Raw genomic sequence first — 23659 nt, 5'->3', positions numbered from 1 at the left:
TGGCTGAGTAATATTCCCTTGTATATATGTGCCACATCTTCTTTAACCATTCATCTGTCGATGGACACTTAGATTGCTTCCATGTCCCAGCTATTGTATAAATAGTGCTGCAATGAATATTGTGGAACATGTATCTTTTTGACTTATTGTTTTTCTCAGGGTCTATGCCCAGTAGTAGGATTGCTGGGTTATATGGTGGCTCTGTTTTTAGTTTTTTAAGGAACCTTCATACTGTTCTCCATAGTGGCTGTATCAGTTTACATTCCCATCAACAGTGCAGGAGGGTTCCCTACACCCTCTCCAGCATTTATTGTTTGTAGATTTTTTGATGATGGCCATTCTGACAGGTGTGAGGTGATACCTCATCGTGGTTTTGATTTGCATTTTTCTAATGATTAGTGATGTTGAGCATCTTTTCATGTGTTTGTTGGCCATCTGTATGTCTTCTTTGGCAAAATGTCTATTTAGGTCTTCTGCCCATTTTTGGATTGGGTTGTTTGGTTTTTTGATATTGAGCTGCATGAGCTGCTTGTATATTTTGGAGATTAATCCTTTGTCAGTTGCTTCCTTTGCAAATATTTTCTCCCATTCTGAGGGTTGTCTTTTTGTCTTGTTTATGGTTTCCTTTGCTGTGCAAAAGCTTTTAAGTGTCATTAGGTCCCATTTGTTTATTTTTGTTTTTGCATTTGTTTTTGGTTTTTTTTGCGGTACACAGGCCCCTCACCGTTGTGGTCTCTCCCTTTGTGGAGCACAGGCTCCAGACGCGCAGGCTCAGCGGCCATGGCTCACAGGCCTAGCCACTCCATGGCATGTGGGATCTTCCCGGACCAGGGCACGAACCTGTGTCCCCTGCATCGGCAGGCGGACTCTCAACCACTGCGCCACCAGGGAAGCCCTATTTTTGTTTTTATTTCCATTACTCTAGGAGGTGGGTCAAAAAGGATCTTGCTGTGATTTATGTCATAGAGTGTTTTGCCTATGTTTTCCTCTAAGAGTTTTATAGTGTCTGGCCTTACATTTAGGTACGTTTAATCCATTTTGAGTTTATTTTTTTGTATGGTGTTAGGAAGTGTTCTAATTTCATTCTTTTACATGTAGCTGTCCAGTTTTCCCAGCACCACTTACTGAAGAGGCTGTCTTTTCTCCATTGTATATTCTTGCCTCCTTTGTCAAAGATAAGGTGACCATAGGTGCATGGGTTTATCTCTGGGCTTTCTATCCTGTTCCATTGGTCTATATTTCTGTTTTGGTGCCAGGACCATACTGTCTTGATTACTGTAGCTTTATAGTATAGTCTGAAGTCAGGGAGCCTGATTCCTCCAGCTCCGTTTTTCTTTCTCAAGATTGTTTTGGCTATTCATGGTCTTTTGTGTTTCCATACAAATGGTAAAATTTCTTGTTCTAGTTCTGTGAAAAATGCCATTGGTAATTTGATAGGGATTGCATTGAATCTGTAGATTAATTTGGGTAGTGTAGTCATTTTCACAATGTTGATTCTTCCAATCCAAGAACATGGTATATCTCTTTATCTGTTTGTATCATCTTTCATTTCTTTCATCAGTGTCTTATAGTTTTCTGCATTCAGGTCTTTTGCCTCCTTGGGTAGGTTTATTCCTAGGTATTTTATTCTTTTTGTTGCAATGGTAAATGGGAGTATTTCCTTAATTTCTCGTTCTGATTTTTCATTTTTAGTGTATAGGAATGCAAGAGATTTCTGTGCATTAATTTTGTATCCTGCTACTTTACCAAATTCATTGATTATCTGTAATAGTTTTCTGGTGGCATCTTTAGGATTTTCTATGTATAGTATCATGTCATCTGCAAACAGTGACAGTTTTACTTCTTCTTTTCCAATTTGGATTCCTTTTATTTCTTTTTCTTCTCTGATTCCTGTGGCTAAAACTTCCAAAATCATGTTGAATAATAGTGGTGAGAGTCTTGTTCCTGATCTTAGAGGAAATGCTTTCAGTTTTTCACCATTGAGAATGATGTTGGCTGTGGGTTTGTCATATATGGCTTTTATTATGTTGAAGTAGGTTCCCACTATGCCCACTTTCTGGAGAATTTTTTAATCATAAATCAGTGTTGAATTTTGTGAAAAGCTTTTTCTGCATGTATTTCACCTGTGCTTTTTTTTTTTTTTTTTGCGGTATGCGGGCCTCTCACTGTTGTGGCCTCGCCCATTGTGGAGCACAGGCTCTGGACGCGCAGGCTCAGCGGCCATGGCCCACGGGCCCAGCCGCTCCGCAGCACGTGGGATCCTCCCAGACCGGGGCGCGAACCCGTGTCCCCTGCATCGGCAGGCGGACTCTCAACCACTGCGCCACCAGGGAAGCCCCACCTGTGCTTTTGTTGTCACAAAAGCTAAGAAGCTCTGCCTAACCCAAGGTTGCAATGACTTATTCCTAAATGTTATTCTAAGAGCTTTATAGTTTTTGCTCTTATATTTAGGTCTGTCGTCCTTTTGGAGTTAATTTTTGTCTATGGTATGAGAAAGGGGTCTAACTTTATTCTTTCACACATGGATATTCAGGCATCCCCACTCCATTTGTTGGAAATACTTTGCTTCCCACCACTTAACTGTCTTGGCACCCTTTTCGAAAATCAGTTGACCAAAAATGTAAGGGCTCTCTTCCTTTTAGTGGTTTGTTATGTGCTTATTCTTTTGAAATTAAGGCAGAAAATCTCTCAGACAAATGTGAAAAAAAAAGTCTATGAAAAGCCCTAAAGAAGACATTCTAGGAAAATGGTGCTACAGAGAATACCCACCTTCTCTGGAGAGGCTGAAGCCCTGTCCAATATGCCACAAATATGGAGAAACATACGTGTTAGGGGAATTAGACTTGGGTCAGTGACCTAGAGCCTTTACCTCCGCATCTCTGAAATGTCCCAATGTTACCACCCAGGGTTCTTGGCCTCCTCAATCAATAGAAATTGATCAGAGGCCAGAGAAGAAATTCAGCCAAGGCTTTATTGGGGCCCCTTCTGCAGCAGTGGGGAGCAAGAACAAGTAGCAAGTTCCCTTACTGGCTTGCTCACCAAGGTGGGGGGAGCTGGTTCCTTATATGGGATGAGGGTAGGGGTGTGTCCAGGGGTCGGGCCAGAAGGGTGGCTTAGGTGTTTTGCCCAACCCTTTGGTGGTGGTGGTGTGTAGGGGGCATGTGCAATACCCTGCTTTTGCTCCCGACCCTCTGCTTTTGCTCCTGGCTCTTCAGAAGTGGCAGTTGGGCTTTTTGGTCTCTTTGTATCTTGTTGTCCATAACTTGCCCCAACTGCGCTTGCATGCAGTTATTTTTAGTCCCTTATAGTTTCTTTGTATCCAGGTGCAAGCACTGCAGCAAAAGGTCTCAGCCTGTCTCACCAACAAGTCCAAGTGAAAGTTATGTCTTGTCACTACACAAGGTTTTGGGGATCCATCCTACTTAGCTATGTGGAGGAGGATGTTGAGAAGGGGGTATTCTGAGTGGCTGTCAACCTCTCTGAGCCTCGAAGCTCTCTTCTGTGAGATGGGAATGATTTGGGGAATACATGAGCTGAAGTGTTTGAACATGCTCTGTAAGCTGCAAAGTGTTGCCAATGTTACTGGTGGTGACGATGGTAATGATACCGAAAGGCAGACTCTCAGGGCTGGGACTTCAAAGGCGGCCAACTTGACCCCATCCCAATGCTGGGTCACTTCTCTGATATTCTTGCAAAGTGGCCACCCAGCCTGAACCCCTCTAGTGAGAGAGAGCTCAGAATGTCCTGAGATGGCTGTTCTGTGCTTGGTCTTTCTACATGTTAGAAAGTGTTCTCTCCTCTTGAGTGGAGCAATCCTAATCTAATATCAGCCACGCCAGGCACTGTAAGAGGTGCTTCTACACAGCATCTTATCTGATTTTTCAGATAACCCTGTGAGGTCAATATACTACTACACACCCCCATTTAATAGGTGGGGAAACAGGTTCAGAGAGGTTAAGTGACTTGCTCAGGGGCCCACAGCCAGTAAAGATAGATGCAGGCATAGTTTGAACCCGAGCCCATCTGACTCCAAAGCCCCCGCACGTGGCCTCTGGGCTGTTTGGTAGCCTTCCCCCATCAATTGCCAAGCAAGGGTCTCAGTTTGGTCCCTGGGGGCTACATGGCGCAGGGCTCAGCTCTTTCTTGTCCGCACTGCCCCTTGACCACTAATCTCTGCCAGATGTTCACCTCACCAATGTCGCCGTGCAAAAGACGTCTCCCGACTACCACCCAAAGAAGGTGAGGAACCTGGGCTTCTGCCCTCCAGGTATGGCCTCTGGGACTGGGCTGGGGGGAGGAGGAGGGATGCCAAGGAGCCCAAGAGAGTTCTCCAGCGAGGTCAGGTCACCCTTCCTGTTTGCAGGGCCCAGGGCAAGAGTACAAATGGAGGCCCACACATCATGTGTCTAAATATTTAAGAGTTACAAATCAAAAGAACACACCCTTTAAAAAATGTGTTGTATCCTCCTACCTTGACAGATATACTCCTATCACCTACCTATCTATCTATCTATCTATCATCTATCATCTATCTATCTAATAACCTGCAAGGCCAGGTTCATATTTAGAACACTCAGACTTCTCAGAGTTAAAAGCCAGAACAGAAGAGCACAGGAAGGGATGGTCCCCAGCTCCCCATCACCCCGAGGGGGCTTCCTGCAAACACACACACAGACACACACACACACACACACCCAAAGCAGCAAGCTGTTGGTGACTCCCTGGGCCTTGGGGTGCACACATGGTCAGGGCAGTCTGTCTGCATAAGGGCAGGCCCAGGGAGGAAGCTGGCACAGGGCATTTGGTCAGGGACTTCTGGGGTGGTGGATAGCAGGCTGTGCTCTAGAAAGAGAGGCACAGGCTCTTGGGCACGTAGAATCTTCGCCCCTCAAGGAGGGACACACTTGGGGTTCTCCTAATCAGAGGACTCAGGGCTGGACCCCTCTCGTCCAAGCCTAGGGGCTGTGCTGATGGTAAGTGATGGTCTGGACGGGCCAGGTCCGGGTTGACTGAGGCTCCCTCTCCCAACCCGGCGGCGGGGTCCCAGGGCTGCAAGTGGATGCTGCAGCGCTTCCGGCAGTATCTGGCGTCCAAGCACGGGCCCGAGGCAGTGGAGACGCTCTTCAGTGACATGGACAACATCTTCATCAGAAGCCTGCAGAGCGTGCAGAAGGTGATCATCAGCGACAAGCACTGCTTCGAGCTGTATGGCTATGACATCCTCATAGACCAGGACCTCAAGCCGTAAGTGGATGGGCTTGCGGCCCGGAGAGCATGGAGGGATGTTTTACACACTCTGCACCCAGACTGCCTGGGTTTGAGCTCAGCTCTGCCACTTCCCAGTGGGGCACACTTTCTTTTTCTGTGCCTCAGCTTGCCTGTCTATAAAATGGTCACTGTGGGACTTCCCTGGCGGTCCAGTGGTTAAGACTCTGCGCTTCCACTGCAGGGGGCACGGGTTCGATCTCTGGTCGGGGAGCTAAGATCCTGCATGCCGCGCGGTGCGGCCAAAAAAAAATTTAAAAATTAAATAAAATGGTCACTGTGCCTATAAGATTGTTATGAGGAAGAAGTGGGGTACTGAGCCCCATGCCTGGCACTGAGGCCTTTCCTGAGCATCTGCTGAGTCAGCAATCCTCCCCTCCTATCAGGCAAGAAGCTTCCCCTCTGTTAGTCCTGGTGCTTGGAGGATGCAAAGTGCCATGTAAGGGAATACTGTTACCATGTCGATCCCTGCCAAGGATTTTGTCCCCTCCCAGTGCCCACGAGGAGGTTGAGCTGATGAGTAGAACAAACCTGAACTATCAGGGAACACAGTGATGGCCCTTACGTGATACAACAGGGCACAGAAGCCCAGTGGGGTTGTTGAGGCAGCTTGAGGTCATGCAATAAGTCAAGGGCCAAGCCAGGCCCAGGGTCCATGTTCCTGGGCTCAGCTGCTCCCACAGCACTGAGGTTCCTGGACCCAACCCCCTCCCCAGGGTCACTGTATAGCTGTTGAGAGGCTTTCTGAGCCAGGAGTAGGAGCCCTAGAGCAAGACCTAAGTTGGGCCCAAGTTCAAGAGAAACAGGGGCCGGACACCAGCGGGTCTCTCTCCCTTGCCCCCGGGGATGCAAGATGTGCTATGGGCATTAAAGTGGACACTGAAAGGGGAAACAAGCTTGGCAGGAGGCAGAAGATAGTGGGAAGGGGGCCCTAGTCTCCCACTGACCTGCTGGGTGAGGCCTCCCCTCTCTGTGCCCCAGATTCCTGTCTGTAAAATGACAGGGTTGCACAAAACAAGTGGCTGCAGGCTGGCGGCCCTTGGGCTGCTTTTGGCCTGCAGACACTTTGAGTTTGGCCTTCCGAACGTTTTTTCATTTGGTTGATTTTCATTGACAGTCTCCAATAACTGGAAGATGTTTACACAAAAATCTGGATTTTTGGCTTTTCTGGAAGAGTCAGAGGATCTTGCAATTCTGGGTTCACATTCTCACAGGGCAACGCTCTCCTAGAGCCTCCATGGCCACCCCTTTAGACATGGGATGCTCTTTCTGGCTCACCACAGTCCCTACCCCTCCCTGCTACTCCCCACCCCCTGACGTGTCAGGCTGGTTACCATTTATGGGCAAAGTTTCACTAGGACAGGAGTTTTTCTTGTACTCACAGCTCTTTTGAAAGAAGGAAAAGCGATAATAAGCATGAGGGCAGCAAAATCATTCTTACCCCCACCAACTTACTTCATATAAGTCACCACCTGGACCCTGTGGGGATTGCCCAAGTTTGTGACAGTTGTTTTCAAAAGTTCTGTGCTTCCCTGGTGGCGCAGTGGTTAAGAATCCGCCTGCCAATGCAGGGGACACGGGTTTGAGCCCTGGTCCGGGAAGATCCCACATGCTGCGGAGCAGCTAAGCCCGTGCGCCGCAACTACTGGGCCTGCGCTCTAGAGCCCACGAGCCACAACTACTGAGCCCGCGTGCCACAACTAGTGAAGCCCACGCGCCTAGAGCCCGTGCTCCACAACAAGAGAAGCCACCACAATGAGAAGCCTGCGCACCACAACTAAGAGTAGCTCCCGCTCGCTGCAGCTAGAGAAAGCCTGCGCGCAGCAACGAAGACCCAACGCAGCCAAAAATAAATAACTTAAATTAAAAAAAAAAAGTTTTAGCCCCTGAAACCTTTCTTCAAATGGAAATGTGGAGAGAGCAGCCCTGGTTGAATTGAGGGTGAGACCCAGGCACCCTATCTAGCCTCTCAGTGAAATTCCAGGGGCCTCAGGGACCAGGTAAACTTAAGCTTCTCTACTCCCTTCCCTCCACAGGTGGCTCCTGGAGGTCAATGCATCCCCATCACTGACAGCCAGCAGCCAGGAGGACTATGAGCTCAAGACCTGCCTCCTGGAAGACACCCTGCACATCGTGGACATGGAGGGCAGGTGAGGGAGAGCAACCTTGCTCACGCATCCCTGTACCTGACAATCAGGGTTCCCACCGAGGATAGAGAACTCAGAACCTTGGGACTTGAGAGGCCCTCAGCGATGGCTCTGTCCCCACCACCCCACCATTCTACAGGTGGAGAAACTGCAATGTCCACACAGGGTCAGATCCTGGCCCAGGGACTTAGCCCTGTCCCAGCAGAGCAGGCCAACTATAGCTTTCTGAGATTTGGTCCAGCAGGATTTCCTCAACATTTCCTGACTGTGGGACCCTGAACCACTCACTTCACCTCTCTGAGCCTCAGTTTTCTCACCTGTAAAATGGGAGATTTCATATCTATCTACCTCTCAGGTTTGTTAGATTAATTTACCAAGATAATTTATTATAAAGTGTGTAACTCACAGAAAGTGCTCAGTAAGAGGCTATTTACTTATATAACGATGTGGATATAATAGAAAGATCCAGGGTTTGACTTCAGGAATGGCTCAGGCAGTGTTGGCTGGTTTGTCTGTTCTCACTTCCCTCTCTCTCATCTCTTTCCTCCCCAATTATTAACTTTTCCCCAATTATTCTGACAAAAGTTTGAGGGCTGACTCTCACTGCTCATTGGTGGGGATTGAGTCGCATGCCCATCCTGGAACCAATCACTGTGGCTCTGATTGACCTAGGTAGTGTGCCCACCTCCCAGGGGGTGGGGTTAACCCCACCTGAGCCATGAGAGTGAGAGAAGGAGACATCGTTTTCCAAAGAAAAACCCAGGTACCCACAGGCTAAAAAAAGGTGAAATGTATGCTGAGCAGGCAGAACCTCAGGTGTCCACTATAGCCACCATCACTTATTCATTCAACAAACATTTGAGCCCCTACTATGTGCTAGGTCTTGTGCCACACACTGGGGACACAATAAAGGACACGACAGGCCTAGTGCCTGCCTTCATGGAGTCTGTGGTCTGGGAAGAACAGCAGACTTTAAACCAGAAAGCACGAATAGGTGCATGTTACTGGGGGCAAGTGTGGAAGCCTAGGGACAAATCGGGGATGACCCCTCTGAGGCCTGTGTGGGTGCCTGGGAAACGGCCAGTGAATGGATGGACAAAAGAAGGTACTCTGACAGGGTGGGCACCAGTCGGGTGCAGGAAACGGTCAGGGACCTGGCTTGAGTCTTAGGGCCCTACCAGGTGCACCTTCATTAACCCTTTTTGTCTCCTGCCTGTCCAGACTCACGGGAAGAGAGAAGCGAGTGGGAGGCTTCGACCTCATGTGGAACGATGGCCCTGTCAGCAGAGAAGACGGGCCTCATGACCTGTCGGGGCTGGGGAACATTGTGACCAACACGCACCTTGGTATGTGGGGCCAGGTGGGGAGTGGGCACCAGGGATGAGTCATGGGAGGTGCCAAGTAGTCTAAGAGGCAGCTTGCCACAGTGGTTAGACTGTTTTAATTTGATCTACAATTTACCAGCTGTGTGACCTTGGGCAAGGGACTTACCTCTCTGTTCCTCATCTGTAAAACAGAGATTAAATAGTTTCTGTCTTAATATATGCCTAGAATACTGCGGGGCACGTAGTGAGAGATATTATTAATCTGTCACAAGGTGGATTTCAAAAGGCTTAAGTGGCACCCAAACAAAAAGCATGATATGTTGTTAAGAGAAATTAAGGACTTCGGGGCTTGACTTTAAATTTGGTTTTTCAAGAGTGAAAAATTTCCCTGACTATAAAAATTATTCATACTCATTGTAGAATATTTGAAAATTACAGAAGAAAATGAAAAAAAAAACATCCAGACGTAACCATCTTTAACAATCTGGTGTATTTCCATCCAGTTTTTCAAAAATGCATATATTCATACTTTTTCTTTTACAAAATTGGCATTGGGCTGGAGCTTTGAGTCTAACTTTCCCATGTAGCGTTTTTCATCTCATTCAATAATAAGAGCCTCTCTTTTGGAAACATTCTATGGCCAGGTCCAGGCTAACTATTTTATATACGTTATCTCATTTAATTTTTAGGCAGCTTTTATTATTTTGCAGATGAGGAAATGGCCTTCAGATGTTACATCATTTGCTGATGGTCTTGGTTATAAGTGGTGAGCGGGGACTTGAACCCCAATCTGTCTGATTCCAAAACCTGAATGCTTGGCTGCTAGTGCTTGTCCCTGAGCACAATTAAAACCAAAATTACCATATGGCTGTAAAACATCCCCAAATTTATGAAATCAATTTCATATAATTGAGCATTTGGCATGATTCCAGTTTTTCACTTTTATAAATAATCCTGTGAGAACATCCTCTCACATAAAGCTCAGCTGAAACTCTGGCTGTTTCATTAGGACAGATTCCTAGGAATAGAATTACTGCGTCAAAAGGATGGACTTATTACAGTCAAATTGCTTTCTTAGAAATATTACACAAATTTGCCAGTTCTGAATTTAAAACAACAAAAAACCTTTGCCAACTTCATAGGTAAAAATATTGACTTGTTTTCTGTGCATTCCATTGATTATGGGTGGGGTTTCAGATTTAAAATTTGCATTTCTTCTTTTGTAAGCTGTCCATACTCTATTTTTCAATGGGCTTACATTTTTCTAAATTTGTAAAGGCCTTGGATATTAATATATTGAGGATATTATCCCTCTGTCAAATTTATTGTAAACATTTTCCTGAGTTTGTCATTTTGCTTTTTAAATTTTATTTGTGGCATTTTTTTTTCTCTTTTTTGATGAAGTTTTAAGTATCTTTTAGAGTTTGGTATGATTTAGGATTGGGTTTGGCTGCAAACACTAACAAGCCAACTAATAGTTATACAGATAGGAACTGATTTATCTTAAGCCACAGGAAGTCATGGGGTAGGCCGTACACAACAGCTGCACAAGGACCCAGCTCTTTCCTCTTTCTGCTTTGCCACTCTCAGCATGTTGCCTTGATGCTCATGCTTGTTGCCTCATGGCTACAAAACGGCTGCTCCAACTCCAGACACTGTGTCCTTGTCTCAGGCAGGAAGAGACAGGAAGGCCCAAGGGCCAAAGCCTTTCTTTCAAGCTTTGACTCTTTATTCCAAAAGGGAAGCCCTCCCAGCAACCTCTGCTGACTTCTCACCCACTAGAACTGGGTCACATGGCACCTCAGCCGCAAGGAAGCCTGGGAAGTCAAGTAGTTTGCCTTCAGGAAAGCAAAGGAGAGGAGGTTTGTGAATGGTTTTCCCACAGCAGACGCCCTAGTACCTGCCCATGGTGTTGTTGGAGGATGACTATACAATGCTTTCAAGTTGTGTGATCACCTGGGAATCTTGTTAAAATGCAGTTACGATTCAGTAGGTCTGGAGCAGGAGGCTAAGAGTCTGCAACAAGCTACTGTTCTTTAACAAACCCTCTTAAAACCTCGCAGCTTAAAACAACTATTTTATTTGCTTACGATTCTTCAGGTGTCACCCGGGTCTCTCACAGGGCTGCAGGCATCTAGCAGATTTGCTGAGACGTGATGGTCTAGGATAGCCTCATTCACACGTGTGGTGCTTGAGACTGACTGTCAGCAGCCTCTCTTTCCAGGTGGCCACTCATCCTCCAGCAGCCCTGCCCCAGGTTCTTCACATGGTAGTCTCAGGGTTCCAAGAGGGCGAGAGAAGACGTAGCGGAGCCTTTTGAGGCCTAGGCTCAGAAATCCCACAATGTCATTCCACCACAATCCATTAGCCAAAGCCAGTCCAGCCCAGATTCAGGGAACAAGGAGATAGACTCTTTTTTTTTTTTTACCGGTACGCGGGCCTCTCACTGTTGTGGCCTCTCCGGTTGCGGAGCACAGGCTCCAGACGCGCAGGCTCCGGATGTGCAGGCTCAGCAGCCATGGCCCACGGGCCCAGCCGCTCTGCGGCATGTGGGATCTTCCCGGACCGGGGCACGAACCCGTGTCCCCTGCATCGGCAGGCGGACTCTCAACCACTGCGCCACCAGGGAAGCCCGACTCCACTTCTTGATGGGAGGAGCGGCACAGTCACCTTACAGAGAGGTGCATATAGGCCTGGGAGGATCATTGCAGCCGCCTTTGCTAACAATCCACCTCAGATATCAATGCTGCTGGTTCCTGGACCCTGTTTGAGTAGCAAAGATTCAGAATAGTGCTTCTCCACCTTGGCTGAACATCGGAATCATGCGAGAGAATTAAAAAATACTGATGCCTGTTGGAGATAAATATCTTCGGACGTCAGTATTTTTCAAAGCTCCCAGATAAGTCTAAAGCACAGCTTAGGTTGAGAGCCAGTGCTTCAGAAGTCTCCAGTTGAGTGTCTGGGTGGGTGGTTTTGAATACAGGAGGAGCTGGCTGGGGGTGGAAGAGTACTGATGAAACGAGTTAGGGATGTGTTGAGAACTGGTGAAAAGATAAACAGAGAACTCAGAGATGAGTCTAGAACTCCAAGAAGAGATCTGCACTGGACACAAAGGTTTGAGAATTATGAATGAGCCAATTGTAGTTAAAGCTCAGGTTCCATGGAACTCACTCTGGAAAACCCTGGGGATGCATTTAGTGGACTCTCGGCTCAGTGAAGCCTTGATGGCTGGTGAGTGCCTGGGAGGCAAAGGATAGAGCTCTGGGCTGCTAAGATGGCAGACACCTCCAGGTCAGTAGTTGTCCCCATGGTGATTCAGTCAGTCAGCCACCATTCGTGAGTGCCATCAGTGTGCCTGGCCCAAGATCAAATGACCATGGAGTTCCCTCAAGGATCAGCTCTGAGTGCAAAACGAAGGGAACGCTGTGGACACACTCAGAGAGGGGAGGTCATGTCAGCCTCTCAGCACGGACTGCCTGGGACACATTTTCATGAGTAGGGACCACCTGTGGGGAAGAGCCATCTCTTAGATGAAAGTGCCTGACACATGGGGTTGGATAAAGGAAGAAAGCTAACATTTAACCAGTTAGGTACCAGGCACTGTGCTAGCTTTAAGTGCATTTTCAGAGCAAAGCCAGAAGGTAAGGCAATGTGGGGTGGTGGTTAAGAGCTGGGCCTCTGGAGCTTGATAGACTGGGTTCAGCCCTCAGTCCTGCTACTTATTGTGTGATTTGGAGCAAACTACTTAACCTCCCCGAGCCTCAGTTTTCTCTTGTACACATTATTCCCCTGAAAGCTCAACAAGTCAGTCCACATTCTGGACCTGAAGCAGCCCCTGGTTTGAGGTAAGCCCCCAGTGAATATTACCTTCTTTTGATGATCCTTACATTCACCCCATAAAGCAGGTATCCTGGTTTACAGATGAGAAAGCGGATGCTCAAAGAGGTAAATGACCTGCCTAAGGGCCATGACAGGCAGGAGGGGAGCCAGGATGCAAACCATAGGCCATCCGTGGTTGCGTGGCTCCTGCTGTCCTCTCTTCCCACAGGTAGTGGGAGCACAGGCCTCTCCACTCCCCCTAAATCCCCCTCTACTTGGGACAGCCCATCCCAGGCAACACTCCATTTCCCTTCCAGGCTGCGTCAATGATCGGAAAAAACAGCTGAGGCAGCTGTTCCGCTCCCTTCAAGGCCAGAAGAAAACTCCCAACTAATCCCCAGCACAGAGGAGAGCGACCCGGGAAGGTGCCACACCAGTTCTCTCCCTGCTCCCAGTTTCCAGCATAGCAGCACCTCAGAGCACTCACCCCCTCCCTCCCCCTCCCTCCGGCCTGGCAGCTGCTTTGCTAGCCTGGCACCCCCACCCCACCCTGGGTATCTCTGCACCAGGAGAGAGCCAATCCCCAGGACTGGATAGACTTTAACCTTGACGAATCTGCTGGCTTGGCGGTCAGGCCCGAAGAGGACAAATGCAGCAAGTTCTGCTACCCCAGAGATCACATCTAATAAAGGATCACAGTCTTGATTCGGGCTCCAGGCTTGGCTCAGGGGATGCTGTCAGCTGCAACCAAATCTTCCTGGCTTTGACCCTTTGATGTCTCTCACGGGGATCAGTGTTGAAAAGATCCTCCAGGAGCAAGGAACTTAAGCTGTGTTTGCAAAGCAAGCAGTTACTAGATTGTGTGTTTACTGGGGGTCTGGGGAAGGACTGAGCCTTATATACATCTTGCCCTCCTTACAATACCCTGACTGCATGTCAGGGAACCCACGGCCAAGGTAAGGATCAGGAAGGCAGAGCTACTTAGAGACAGTCTCTGCAAAGGTGCACTTATCGAAGTCAGATGGGTGACCTAGGTCCCTCTCTGAGCCTTCCTGTTTGAGGTTGGGAGCTGTGCTTTTTAGACCAGAAAGCCTTGGGCTGGGAGGCAGAGATGGCTTGGGGAGTTGGGCACAAGTAAGAATGTCTGCATTTTCCACATTCCTACGCCTCCTCTAGGTTGAAGAGAAGTTGCAGCAAGAGTGGGCTGGTGGCTAATTGCTCCAGGGCGACCTACCAAGGGACCCTAGTCAGCTCCCCCTATCACTCTCCCCTCTTCAGGACAGTTCTTTTGCCTGCAAGAATCTGACTGTGGAAGGAAAGGAAGGGGAGGGGTGCGGAGGGCTTTTGAAAGGAAAATACTGGGAAATCTAAGTGAATCAGCCAGCCTTGGGGAGGCCTGAAGCCAGGCCTTCTGAGCCTCCTGCCTCCAGAGTGTGGGGACTTCCCTCATCCCTGGGACTGGGGCAAGCCCAGACAACCCCAGGCATGGATTCCACATCTTTCCAGGAGAAAGAATGATTGGCTCTTCTTTGGCCTAGCATCCACCCTCAGCCAGACAGGCAGTGGCAATGTTCAGACAGACCAACTGTTGAGCCAGGCAGTCATACTAGACAGCATCAACCAAAGTGAATGCCACAACTCCCCATTTTCAAATATACAACAGCAACATGTCCTTCCCTTGCACCCTGTGCCCCACCATGCAGTTTCTATTCCAAAGGAACCACATAATTGTTTGCACACAAATGAGCTTATTAGACACCTGTCCTTACTTCTCACTTTAATGTATCTTGGAGCTTGTTTCAAATCAGTGCTCAGAGCTTCTTCATTCTTGATTACAGCTGTATAGTATTGCACTATTTGGAGTTATCAATTTCTTTAATCTACTGTGGACAGACATTTAGTTTCCAATTAAACCTCCCTACTTCTTAGGGCCATTATGTGGAAAACCCAGCAATTTCTACTAAGAAAACTCAAGAGGATGCAAAATCATAGGTCTGGGCCAAATTTGACTTATGTAAAGTGTTTTGTTGGCCGACACCCAAGTTGTAAAAAATTTTCTGAATTAGCAGTATTTAAAATACAGAGGATTCAACCTAAAAATCTAAATTTCTAGATTATCTTGAAGAAAACACAGGATGTGGCCATACCAGCTTGATTCCCCATATAACTTGGTTGGAACCAAAGGGAGTGTCCTCTCCATCCTGCCATCTTCTGTTGTTACTGCCTATCTAATCCTGACATCATTTCAAGGAGGAACCACTGCCCCTTCATAGATGGTATCCTAAAGGAGTGGCATGTCCTCAATTAAGGACTGAATGAGGTGAAGACTAGAAGCTGCTATTCATTCATGTAGGTAACATTTATTGAGCCCTCGAGGCACACGAAAGACATCCCTCACGGCACATTCCCACCAGGATCGCAGACCCTGAAGGCACATGGGAACTCCGAGCAGCACTGGCCTGGGTCCTGCTTTCAGAGCCGGTGGAGGCGGATCCTGCACAAGTGCAGCAGGTAAGACGCAGCCCCTCACCCACCTCTGGTGCAGGACTCTGCAAGGCCTTCCTGACTATAGGGCAGCCACAGCAGGTTGATAAGCAGCACCTACTCTGGGCTCCGTCCTGGGGGCAAGCAGGAAGACGGGCCCAAATGGAGGCAGTGCAGGGGGACAGTGTGTCTGCCTATGGCGGACCATGAAGCATCAAGATTCTGTCCTTCATTCAGAGGAGCCTCCTGCTTTATTCCAATTCCGTTACACACACTGCTTGAAAATGTGTCTCTCTCTTTCTGAGAGGAATGCTGGAATGAAGCTCCCACTCTTCCCCCTGCCCGGGGCCCATTTCAATAGCAGGCCATTGTTGAGAAGTGCCTGTTGCAGTCATTCTCACACCCCCACAAGCACTGCCCCCTCCCACCTCCTGGTGGCTGCCAGAGCCTGTCAATGGGCCTTGTGTCCACCCAGCCCCAGCGGTCAAGTCCGGCAGATACTGGCAGGCTGAGAGTTCCCTCCTGCCATCACAAAATAGCCAAGTACTATAGACAAAGAAGCTTTGTACAAGGGCTATGGCCAGATTCCTCACAACTGTCCCCTTGCAGAGTAGATCCTGTCCTTGCAGGTGTCAAGGCTGGAGAGTTCTAGGTCCTCCATGATCCCAGGGGGGATGCTGGTCTTAGGTCCCCCACTTTGGTTCTTAAATTTCATCCTTTCAAGATGACCTTGAGAGCTTTAAGCTCATCCTCGTTGAGGGGGTTCAGGTTAAAACCCTTCAGCTCCGGCTTGCCTAGGGTGAGAAGACAATTCATCAGCGAGTCGGGGCTCCTGCTGTCCAACCTACTGGCCCTGGAGTCAGGCCTGGGAAAGGGGCTTACACTGCATTCATGCTGCCAAACACTTGGCCTTGAGGACTGACAGAAATGGACCTCAAATTCTGCAATGCACTGAAAAATGCGCATCGACACCTGCTCCTGAGTCACCAAGAACCTGCAGAGTCATGACTGCTGGCTAGAAACCTCCAGATTTGCAACAGACTGTGACCAATCTGGAGTGGTTTGGTTTACCTAGAAATTCAGCTCTAACCTGGACCACCTGACTGAGGCCTTCTGACCCTTAGTCAGAGCTATCCCAGTCCCGACACCATGCCCTGGCATAAATGTGAGATATCCCAGGCCATTCCTGGTGCCTGAAAATAACTTGTGACAGGAATAAGATCCCACAAACTTCCCGTCCATTCCATCTCTGGGCAGCTCGAGACAACCCTGCCCACTGCCCACAGCTTCAGTGCCACTCACCAGCTGCCCGGGTCACTGCCCACCTGGAGGGGCTTCCCACCCCTGCCTTCAAAGTCCGTGTTGATGGTTGTCTCCACTCCTGGTTTCCAGCCCCACCCCCAGCCCCCAGGCCAATACCTTGGGCCTCAAAGAGGCGATTGACCTTCACTTTAAGTTGTTTCCGGAGCTTCTCTATTTCTTTATCCAGATGTTCCTGATCTGAAAGATGAGATGGGCAAACAAGATGAGGTTATACTATAGACAGATCTAAGGATGCCAGTCTCTCCCCAGCCCCCTTGAGAGCAAGGGGTCTCAGCATGTGGGAGAGAAAAGGAGACTTCGGAGACCAGCTGAGGAAGAAACTAAAGGCTAGAGAAGGGACATGACCTGCCCCGACCCCTGAGTGAGCCCAAAACAGGGCTGAGCACACCAGTCCCCTGACTCACAGTTCACCGAACTGTTTTCATTATGCAAAGTACCCCGGTGGGGAAGGCAACACCAGGATTTTAGGTCACCCTCCCACAGTGAAATTATTATGGAAAATTCAAATGCAAGGACAAAAAGAAGAACCTAGACCCAGCCTACCCTAAGATGGATGGAAAATAGTTGGCTGAGGAATTTCACAAACCCACATTCATCAAGGTGAGGTGTTTTCACAAAGGCAGGACTGTGGTAACTGATATGTAAACAGTCAACGTGCAGCCTGATGCTCATGCTTAACCTAATTCACGGCTGTGAAGAGAAGGCTGTCTTACAGGACGGACTGCACCCAAAGGCAGGTGCGCCCTGAGTAGTGCAACTGACTGGTGCCACCCAACCAACTCCCCCAGCTCTGTTTTCATCCACTCGTGAGTGACATTCCTGTCCTCCTCACAGACTTTCATTCTTTCTGATGGATGAAAGCCCTAACCAGCCGAGTCTTCTGGCCTGGGCAGTGGTTCTGGTTCTCACTGTAAATGAGGAACCACAGTCTCACACAAGCTTGTTTAGCCTGTGTCCATCCCTGAGAACCAGAGGTGATGATGTCACAGAACTTCTCTATGTCGGTGACAAGACCACACTTGTGGGCTAAGAGAGCTGAGGATCCTGAACCCAGACAGGCAATGCGCCCTGGAAGCTTAGTCTGAGCGGCCTCCGGCCTCCACCCAAGTGCAATGACGACTCTTAATTTTATAACCATGGTATTAGTGTATGTTTTTCAACAAGACATCCGGAAGCTTCTCTTCCAAGCTGACCTAGTTTCCTTTGCTAGAATTTCGGTTTCAATAGGGATAGAGATACCCTGTTTTCAGGGACAGAGGCAACCTTGTTGGTCCTCCTGGCCCACATGTTTTCAGGGGTACAGAAGAGAAAACATGCATAACTTGCCCTTTTCCCAGCCAAGGACCCATTTGTAGCCTGACCTTTTGCCTTTATGACGCTCCTCCAAAGAGCCTCCAGGAACGTAGTTGTGAGATTTGAGTAACATATGGTGTGTATCCAGGCTGTGGCAGACCCTAGAGGTTCACTCTTCCCAAACGTCCATTTCAACCCACTTGCTATTGCAGGGGATGTGAAAAATAAGAGCTCCTCTGCCAGGCTCCCTGGCAGCTATGTGTGGGCATGTGCCTTAAATCTGGCAAATGAGGTATCAGCAAAAGTCCCTGAGGCGGACGGTCTTATTTTCAAAATAGAAGGCAAGGCCATATATGGAGAAAACCCTCTGCCTTTTCTCCAGCCTGGCACTCAAACATGAGACCTTCGATGATGACACAATAACCATGAGAACGTGTTACGGTGACACTGCTGAACAGCCGTGCCGGTCCTGTACTGCCCGTCCCTGGACAACTTCTTACATAAGAAAAACAGAACTCTATTTCCTTAACCCTCAATTTGTTGGATTCCTGTTATTTGCAGTCCAACTCATCCCTCACTGATAAACAAGCACTGCGCCAGGCATGCGTCCTGTTTTATCTCAACTGCACAACAACTGTGCTACGTAGAAGTGTCCCCCTTTTAGAGATGAGGAAATAACTCAGTGGCAGAGCAGGGATTAACATGCACACAGCCGCCTCTCATCAAGCTGCTGCCCAAAGAAAGCCTGGCTCTCGGTTCTCGGTTAAGACCAAGGCTGGGGGGTGCGGGGGAACCTGTTCCTGACCCCTGCCCAGGAGGCCTTACCTTTCTCAATCATTTCCTTCGTCTCACGGTGAGGCATCCTGATAAACACGTTCCCAAAGCAAACCATCACGTCTTCTGAAATGGCAAACAGTCATTCCTTCAACAAATAGTTTTATGCCAGGCATTGTTTTAGATGCTGAGAACACAGCAGAACAGGACAAAGTTCCTGCCCTCATAGCTTATGTTATAGTGGAGGAGAGGGAATAAACAAAAAAGTAAAGGTAATAAACAAAGATATGATTTGGCAGACCCTGAAGAGTATCGTAGAGAAAACTAAAGCAGGGTAAGAGAGATGGAGAATGCCGAAGTAGGGGAGGAGTTTGTCATTTATACCAGGCAGTCGGGTAAGGCCTCACTGATTATGTGCCATTTGGGCAGAGACCCAAAGAAAGTGAGGGTGTAAGCCCTGCAGACACCTGGGCAAAGAGCAAGCCAGGCAGAGGAACCAGGAACAGCAAAGATCAGTAATGTGTCGGGCGTCAGGAACAGGAAGGAGGCCAGCGAGGGTGGAGCTGATGAGTGAGGGGGAGAGAGAGGAGGAGATGACGTGGGAGAGTTCAAGGAAGTCTGGATTCCATGGGGTCTTGCAGGACTCCGGATTTTACTCTGGTGAGACGAGAAGAAACTGGAAGGTTTTAGGCTTCCCGGTGCACTTTAAACCGTTGGCCCCCAAGGCCCTTCATTATGGCCTGGCCTCTGCCCACCTCTTCAGCCTCATCACACACCCCTCCCCTGCTCCTTACTCTGTCACAACCACTTAGCCTCATCTAAAGAGCCACTATCCCCTTCTCCCAAACCCACTCCACGTCCAATTCCTTCTTCAGCTTTCTCACAATTCTCAAATTGTGAATTTTCAATTCACAATTTTCAAGTGCCGGGGGTTTTTATACCCCCCAGCACTTTCCCAGTGCCATCACTGGTAAGCTGGCAGCTAACGACCTGTTACTGAGGAAGTATCATAGAGAAAACTAAAGCAGAGTAGCTGCTGAAACCCTGAGCCACAGTCTATGTCAGACCTGCAATACCGTCTCCCCCATCTCCACGGGTTGTGCTACATGCCTGTGGCCTCCTGCCCAGTCTCTATCAGGGACAAGTCAAAGGCCTTAGAAAGAAAATGGAACAGGCCTCCTGGGCTGCAGTGAGGAGGTCTAGGCTTACCAGAGAGGCTGAGATCCTTCTGCAGGGCCCTCAGGCCCTCCCGGTTCCGATTCCTTTTGGTATCCAGGTCCACAATCTGAAAAGCACAGGGGCAGGAAGGAACTCAGCTACTTCTTACCCCAGCCTGTACTCCCAACAGACCAGGGCTATTAAAACCTAACAGAGACAAGGCATCATTCCTAGGTTAAGTCCAATGTCCTGCCTAAAATGGACTGATGTGTGAAGGTATTTCTTCCCCCACTCAGCTTCCAGCTCCTTAAAAACAATGCTTTGTCCAGGTGTCTTCCCCCAAGAGGAGGTGCTGGGGAAATGTTTAATGACTAAATAGGTAATTTTTAAAAAATTATCCACTGAAGCACTAGTTCTCAAGCTTTAGGGCATTTCAGAATCACTAGGAGAGTGCAAACCACCCCCTGGACAAGCTCCTTCAGTTGATTCTGACCTAGTGTCATGAAAAACCCAACAATATTAGATCAGAACGGCAGAGGTGGTGGCACTGAGATGGTGGTAACAGCCCGACCGCTACAAAGGGAGTGAGCAGGCAGTACAGCACACTGCCTGACGGCAGTGGCTCTGAAGCCACACACCCACGTTTGAATCCTGCTGTCCATTACGAGCTATGTGGTTTCACCTCTCTGAGAGACGTCGACGGGAACAGGACCCACCACATAGGTTACTGGTTTTTTAATTTTTTGTTATTTATTTATTTGGAGTATAACTGCTTTATAATGCTGTGTTAGTTTCTGCTGTACGATGAAGTTAATCAGCTATTATGTATACATATACTCCCTCCCTCTTGGACCTCCCTCCCCAATCCCCGATCCCACCCATCTAGGTCATCACAGAGCACCGAGCTGAGCTCCCTGTGCTATACAGCAGGCTCCCACTAGCTATTTCTTTTACACATGGTAGTGTATTTATGTCAAACCTAATCTCCCAATTCATCCCACCCTCCCCTTCACCCCCGTGTCCACACATCCATTCACTACATCTGTGTCTCTATTCCTGCCCTGCAAATAGGTTCATCTGTACCATTTTTCTAGATTCCACATATATGTGTCAATATACGATATTTGTTTTTCTCTCTGACTTACTTCACCCATTATGACAGACTCTAGGTCCATCCACATCTCTACAAATGACCCTATTTCATTCCTTTTTATGGCTGAGTAATATTCCATTATACTTGTAGATACATATATGGATATATCTCACATCTTCTTTATCCAGTCATCTGTCGATACACACATTTTGGTTGTTTCCATGTCCTGGCTATTGTAAATAGTGCTGCAATGAACACTGGGGTACATGTGACTTTCTGAATTATGGTTTTCTCAGGGTATATGCCCAGTAGCGGAACTGCTGGGTCATATGGTAGTTCTATTTTTAGTTTTTTAAAGGAATCTCCATACTGTTCTCCATAGTGGCTGTATCAGTTTACATTCCCACCAACAGTACAAGAGGGTTCCCTTTTCTCCACACCCTCTCCAGCATTTATTCTTTGTGGATTTTTTTAATGATTGCCATTCCAACTGGTGTGAGGTGATACCTCATTGTAGTTTTGATTAGCATTTCCCTAATGATTAGTGATGTTGAGCAGCTTTTCCCACCACGAACTCCCTTAAAACCCTTGGCATTTCCATTAGAACCAGACCCAAACTCCCTGTGCAGGTCTACATGGCCAGGGCCCCACGCTCCTACCACGCCCCCACTCCTGCGCAATCACGAGACCACTCGGGGCTCTTTTCTGTTCCTCCTCTCCACTCAGGGCCTGGACTGGGGCGGTGCAGCCCAGGTCGGTGAGGTGGCCCAAGAACTGCATTTTGAAAAAGGGGTTCAGGTCATCCAAACGCCCAAAGGGGTAATGGGTCGGATCCAGAAGGCAGGGCAAGAGGCAGAGAAAAGTTGGCGAGAGAGGAAAGGCCTGGCACAGACAGGCGCTCACTTAATATGTGCTAAATAAAGGAGTGAAGCAAGGTGCCGTGCCACGCATTTGACCCACGTGATCTCAAACCGCCCAGTCTGTCGTCACAGCCCTTGGCCCACAAGCCTAGGTCAGGCGAGACCGAGCTGGAGCCAGTTCCGGACCACGCGCGTTTCTCTAGGCGCTCGCCGTCAGGCCAAACCCGGGCCTCAGCCCCGCGGACGGGCCTCCTACCTGCCGTTTGTCCGCCAGCACCTCCTCGGCGAGCTCCTCCACCTCCACGAGGTACCGAAGCACCCGCTCCGCCTCGGGCGACAGCATGGTGTTCACCTGCGCCAACTCGGCTTGGCCTCGATCCGCATCCACCTCCGCTCTACCTCCGCTGCAGCTCGGTCCGCGCACGCGCCGATCTGACAGGGCTTTCGGCGCGCATGCGCAATTGAAAGAAGAACGGTGGCGCGCAGGCTCCAATGCACGCGCGGCGGGCGGACGCGAGAGGCGGGACCTAGCTTTGGGGGCGGGGCTGAAGCGCCCCCTGCAGGCACAAACCTTTCAACCCCTCCCTTTCATACAGTTCTTGAGCCCCTCCTCGGTGCCAGGCAGTTTTAGGGGCTGAGGGTGCAGCAGTGAACAAAACAAAGTCCCTGCCCTAGTGCAACTTTATCTAGCGGGAAACATCGACAATTAATGACAAAACAAATAATTATATACTATGGCAGGCAGTGATAGTGCTTTGGAGAAATCAAATCATTCTTCCCCTACCTGCCTGAGGAACACCAAGGAGGCCCATGTAGCAGTGTGACTTATATTAACCTCTGACACCTTCAGGATCCAATTTATAAAATGAGAGTGAATAAAACTCCCCCTCATTGTCTTTCCTCAGGGTTGGAAGGAGGCAGGAATCTTTTTAAATTCAGTTTGACCCCCACGTTCGTTGAGCCCCTGTGTTAGGCCCAATTCCAGAATAGCTGACCTAGACCCAAGGAAGGGGCTGGAAAACCATGGGCAGTGAGTGATGAAGTGCCAGCTCAGAAGAAAGTTGTGTAAGTGCTGGAAAGTGAATTGGTGTGGGCTGTAGGATCTGGGAAGACCTCCAAGACGAGGCAGGCAGGTGGAAAGTGGCGGCCCTTCAGAACCAGAGGGTTCCCTAGAGATCTTCAAGCCCAATACCTCATTGTACAGCTGCAAAAACCAAGGTTGAGAGAGTGGCGAGGACTTTAAAAAGTCAAGAGCAGACCCAGTACTAGAGCTCTGACCTCTTGTTTCCCTGAGTCCAGCTTTTTATTTCTCTCCTTTTGGCCACTGCAGCCTTTCACACCCCTTGCCTTACTTGAATTTCACAGCAACCTTTGTGTGGATGGGTTATTACACACTTCACAGTTGCAGACTGAGGCAGGGAAAAGGGCAATGCCCTGTCACACAGCAAGCCAGACCGCAGCTGTCTCTGGACCCTGAAAAAAGGCCCTCCCCTAAATCCTGGCCCCAGAAGTCGCAGTAGCACCCCGTCTTTGCCTGGCCGTTGGCTTCCTTCAACTGCCAGAGGCAGAGCTAGTTTTCCCTGCAGCCACCTGGCATGGGGAGAGAAGGAGATTCATTAAGGATTCCTCATTGAGGGTGAATTTGTCGCCAAACCCAGGATGTTTTGTGTAAACACCTTCTGGTTCAGAAACGCAGACGCAGGCCCTGTGAAGGAAGGGGGAACATTTGCCAAAGGAGAAACAGGCCTCACCAGGCATCTGTGGGGCCTGGACCCCAGGACTGGGTCTCCTCCATCTTGGGGCTCAAAGAGGGCTGGACCAGGCTGACCCCTGACCCCTGACAGTTGGGCCCGGGTGGGGAAGGGTTGAGGAAGTCTCCCAAATCGGCAGCTTCTTGGCTGTGACTGGCCCTCAGAGGGCACCCCTGGCCACTGGCAATGTTGGGGAGGGAGGTCCTATCTAAGACTTTGGGACAGTCAGACCTGGAAGGGCTCCTGTTTCAGAATCACTTATGTTTCAGAACCATCTATTTCACAAATATTTATTGACTGCCCTGGCCCTGTTATAGGGATTCCACCGTGAGCAAAACCAGACATGGTCCTTGCCCTCAGAAAGCTT

The 23659-nt window shown here is 48.9% G+C and overlaps 2 protein-coding genes across 2 annotated transcripts in view; one reads left to right on the top strand and one right to left on the bottom strand.

Moving 5' to 3' along the window:
- TTLL9 (tubulin tyrosine ligase like 9) overlaps window positions 1-12950 on the top strand; it is a 41717-nt gene extending 28767 nt beyond the window's left edge. The window contains exons 8-12 of the mRNA XM_060078392.1: window positions 4181-4239; window positions 5048-5244; window positions 7302-7415; window positions 8634-8758; window positions 12874-12950. Of these exons, the coding sequence (XP_059934375.1) occupies window positions 4181-4239; window positions 5048-5244; window positions 7302-7415; window positions 8634-8758; window positions 12874-12950 (572 nt within the window). The remainder of the gene's footprint in view (window positions 1-4180; window positions 4240-5047; window positions 5245-7301; window positions 7416-8633; window positions 8759-12873) is intronic.
- A 1946-nt stretch (window positions 12951-14896) lies between these two features.
- Window positions 14897-21965, bottom strand: PDRG1 (p53 and DNA damage regulated 1). The gene is made up of 5 exons (XM_060077660.1): window positions 21798-21965; window positions 19640-19715; window positions 18482-18556; window positions 16460-16540; window positions 14897-15834 (listed from the first exon to the last, which is right to left on the bottom strand). The coding sequence occupies exons 1-5, from the start codon at window positions 21882-21884 to the stop codon at window positions 15752-15754; spliced, it is 402 nt and encodes a 133-aa protein (XP_059933643.1). The 5' UTR covers window positions 21885-21965; the 3' UTR covers window positions 14897-15751.
- Window positions 21966-23659: the final 1694 nt, after the last annotated feature.

This window comes from Mesoplodon densirostris, chromosome 16 (genome assembly GCF_025265405.1).
Source record: "Mesoplodon densirostris isolate mMesDen1 chromosome 16, mMesDen1 primary haplotype, whole genome shotgun sequence".
NCBI lineage: Eukaryota > Metazoa > Chordata > Mammalia > Artiodactyla > Ziphiidae > Mesoplodon > Mesoplodon densirostris.
The sequence above is the reverse complement of the archived record's forward strand: the minus strand, read 5'-3'. Positions and strand labels throughout refer to the sequence as shown.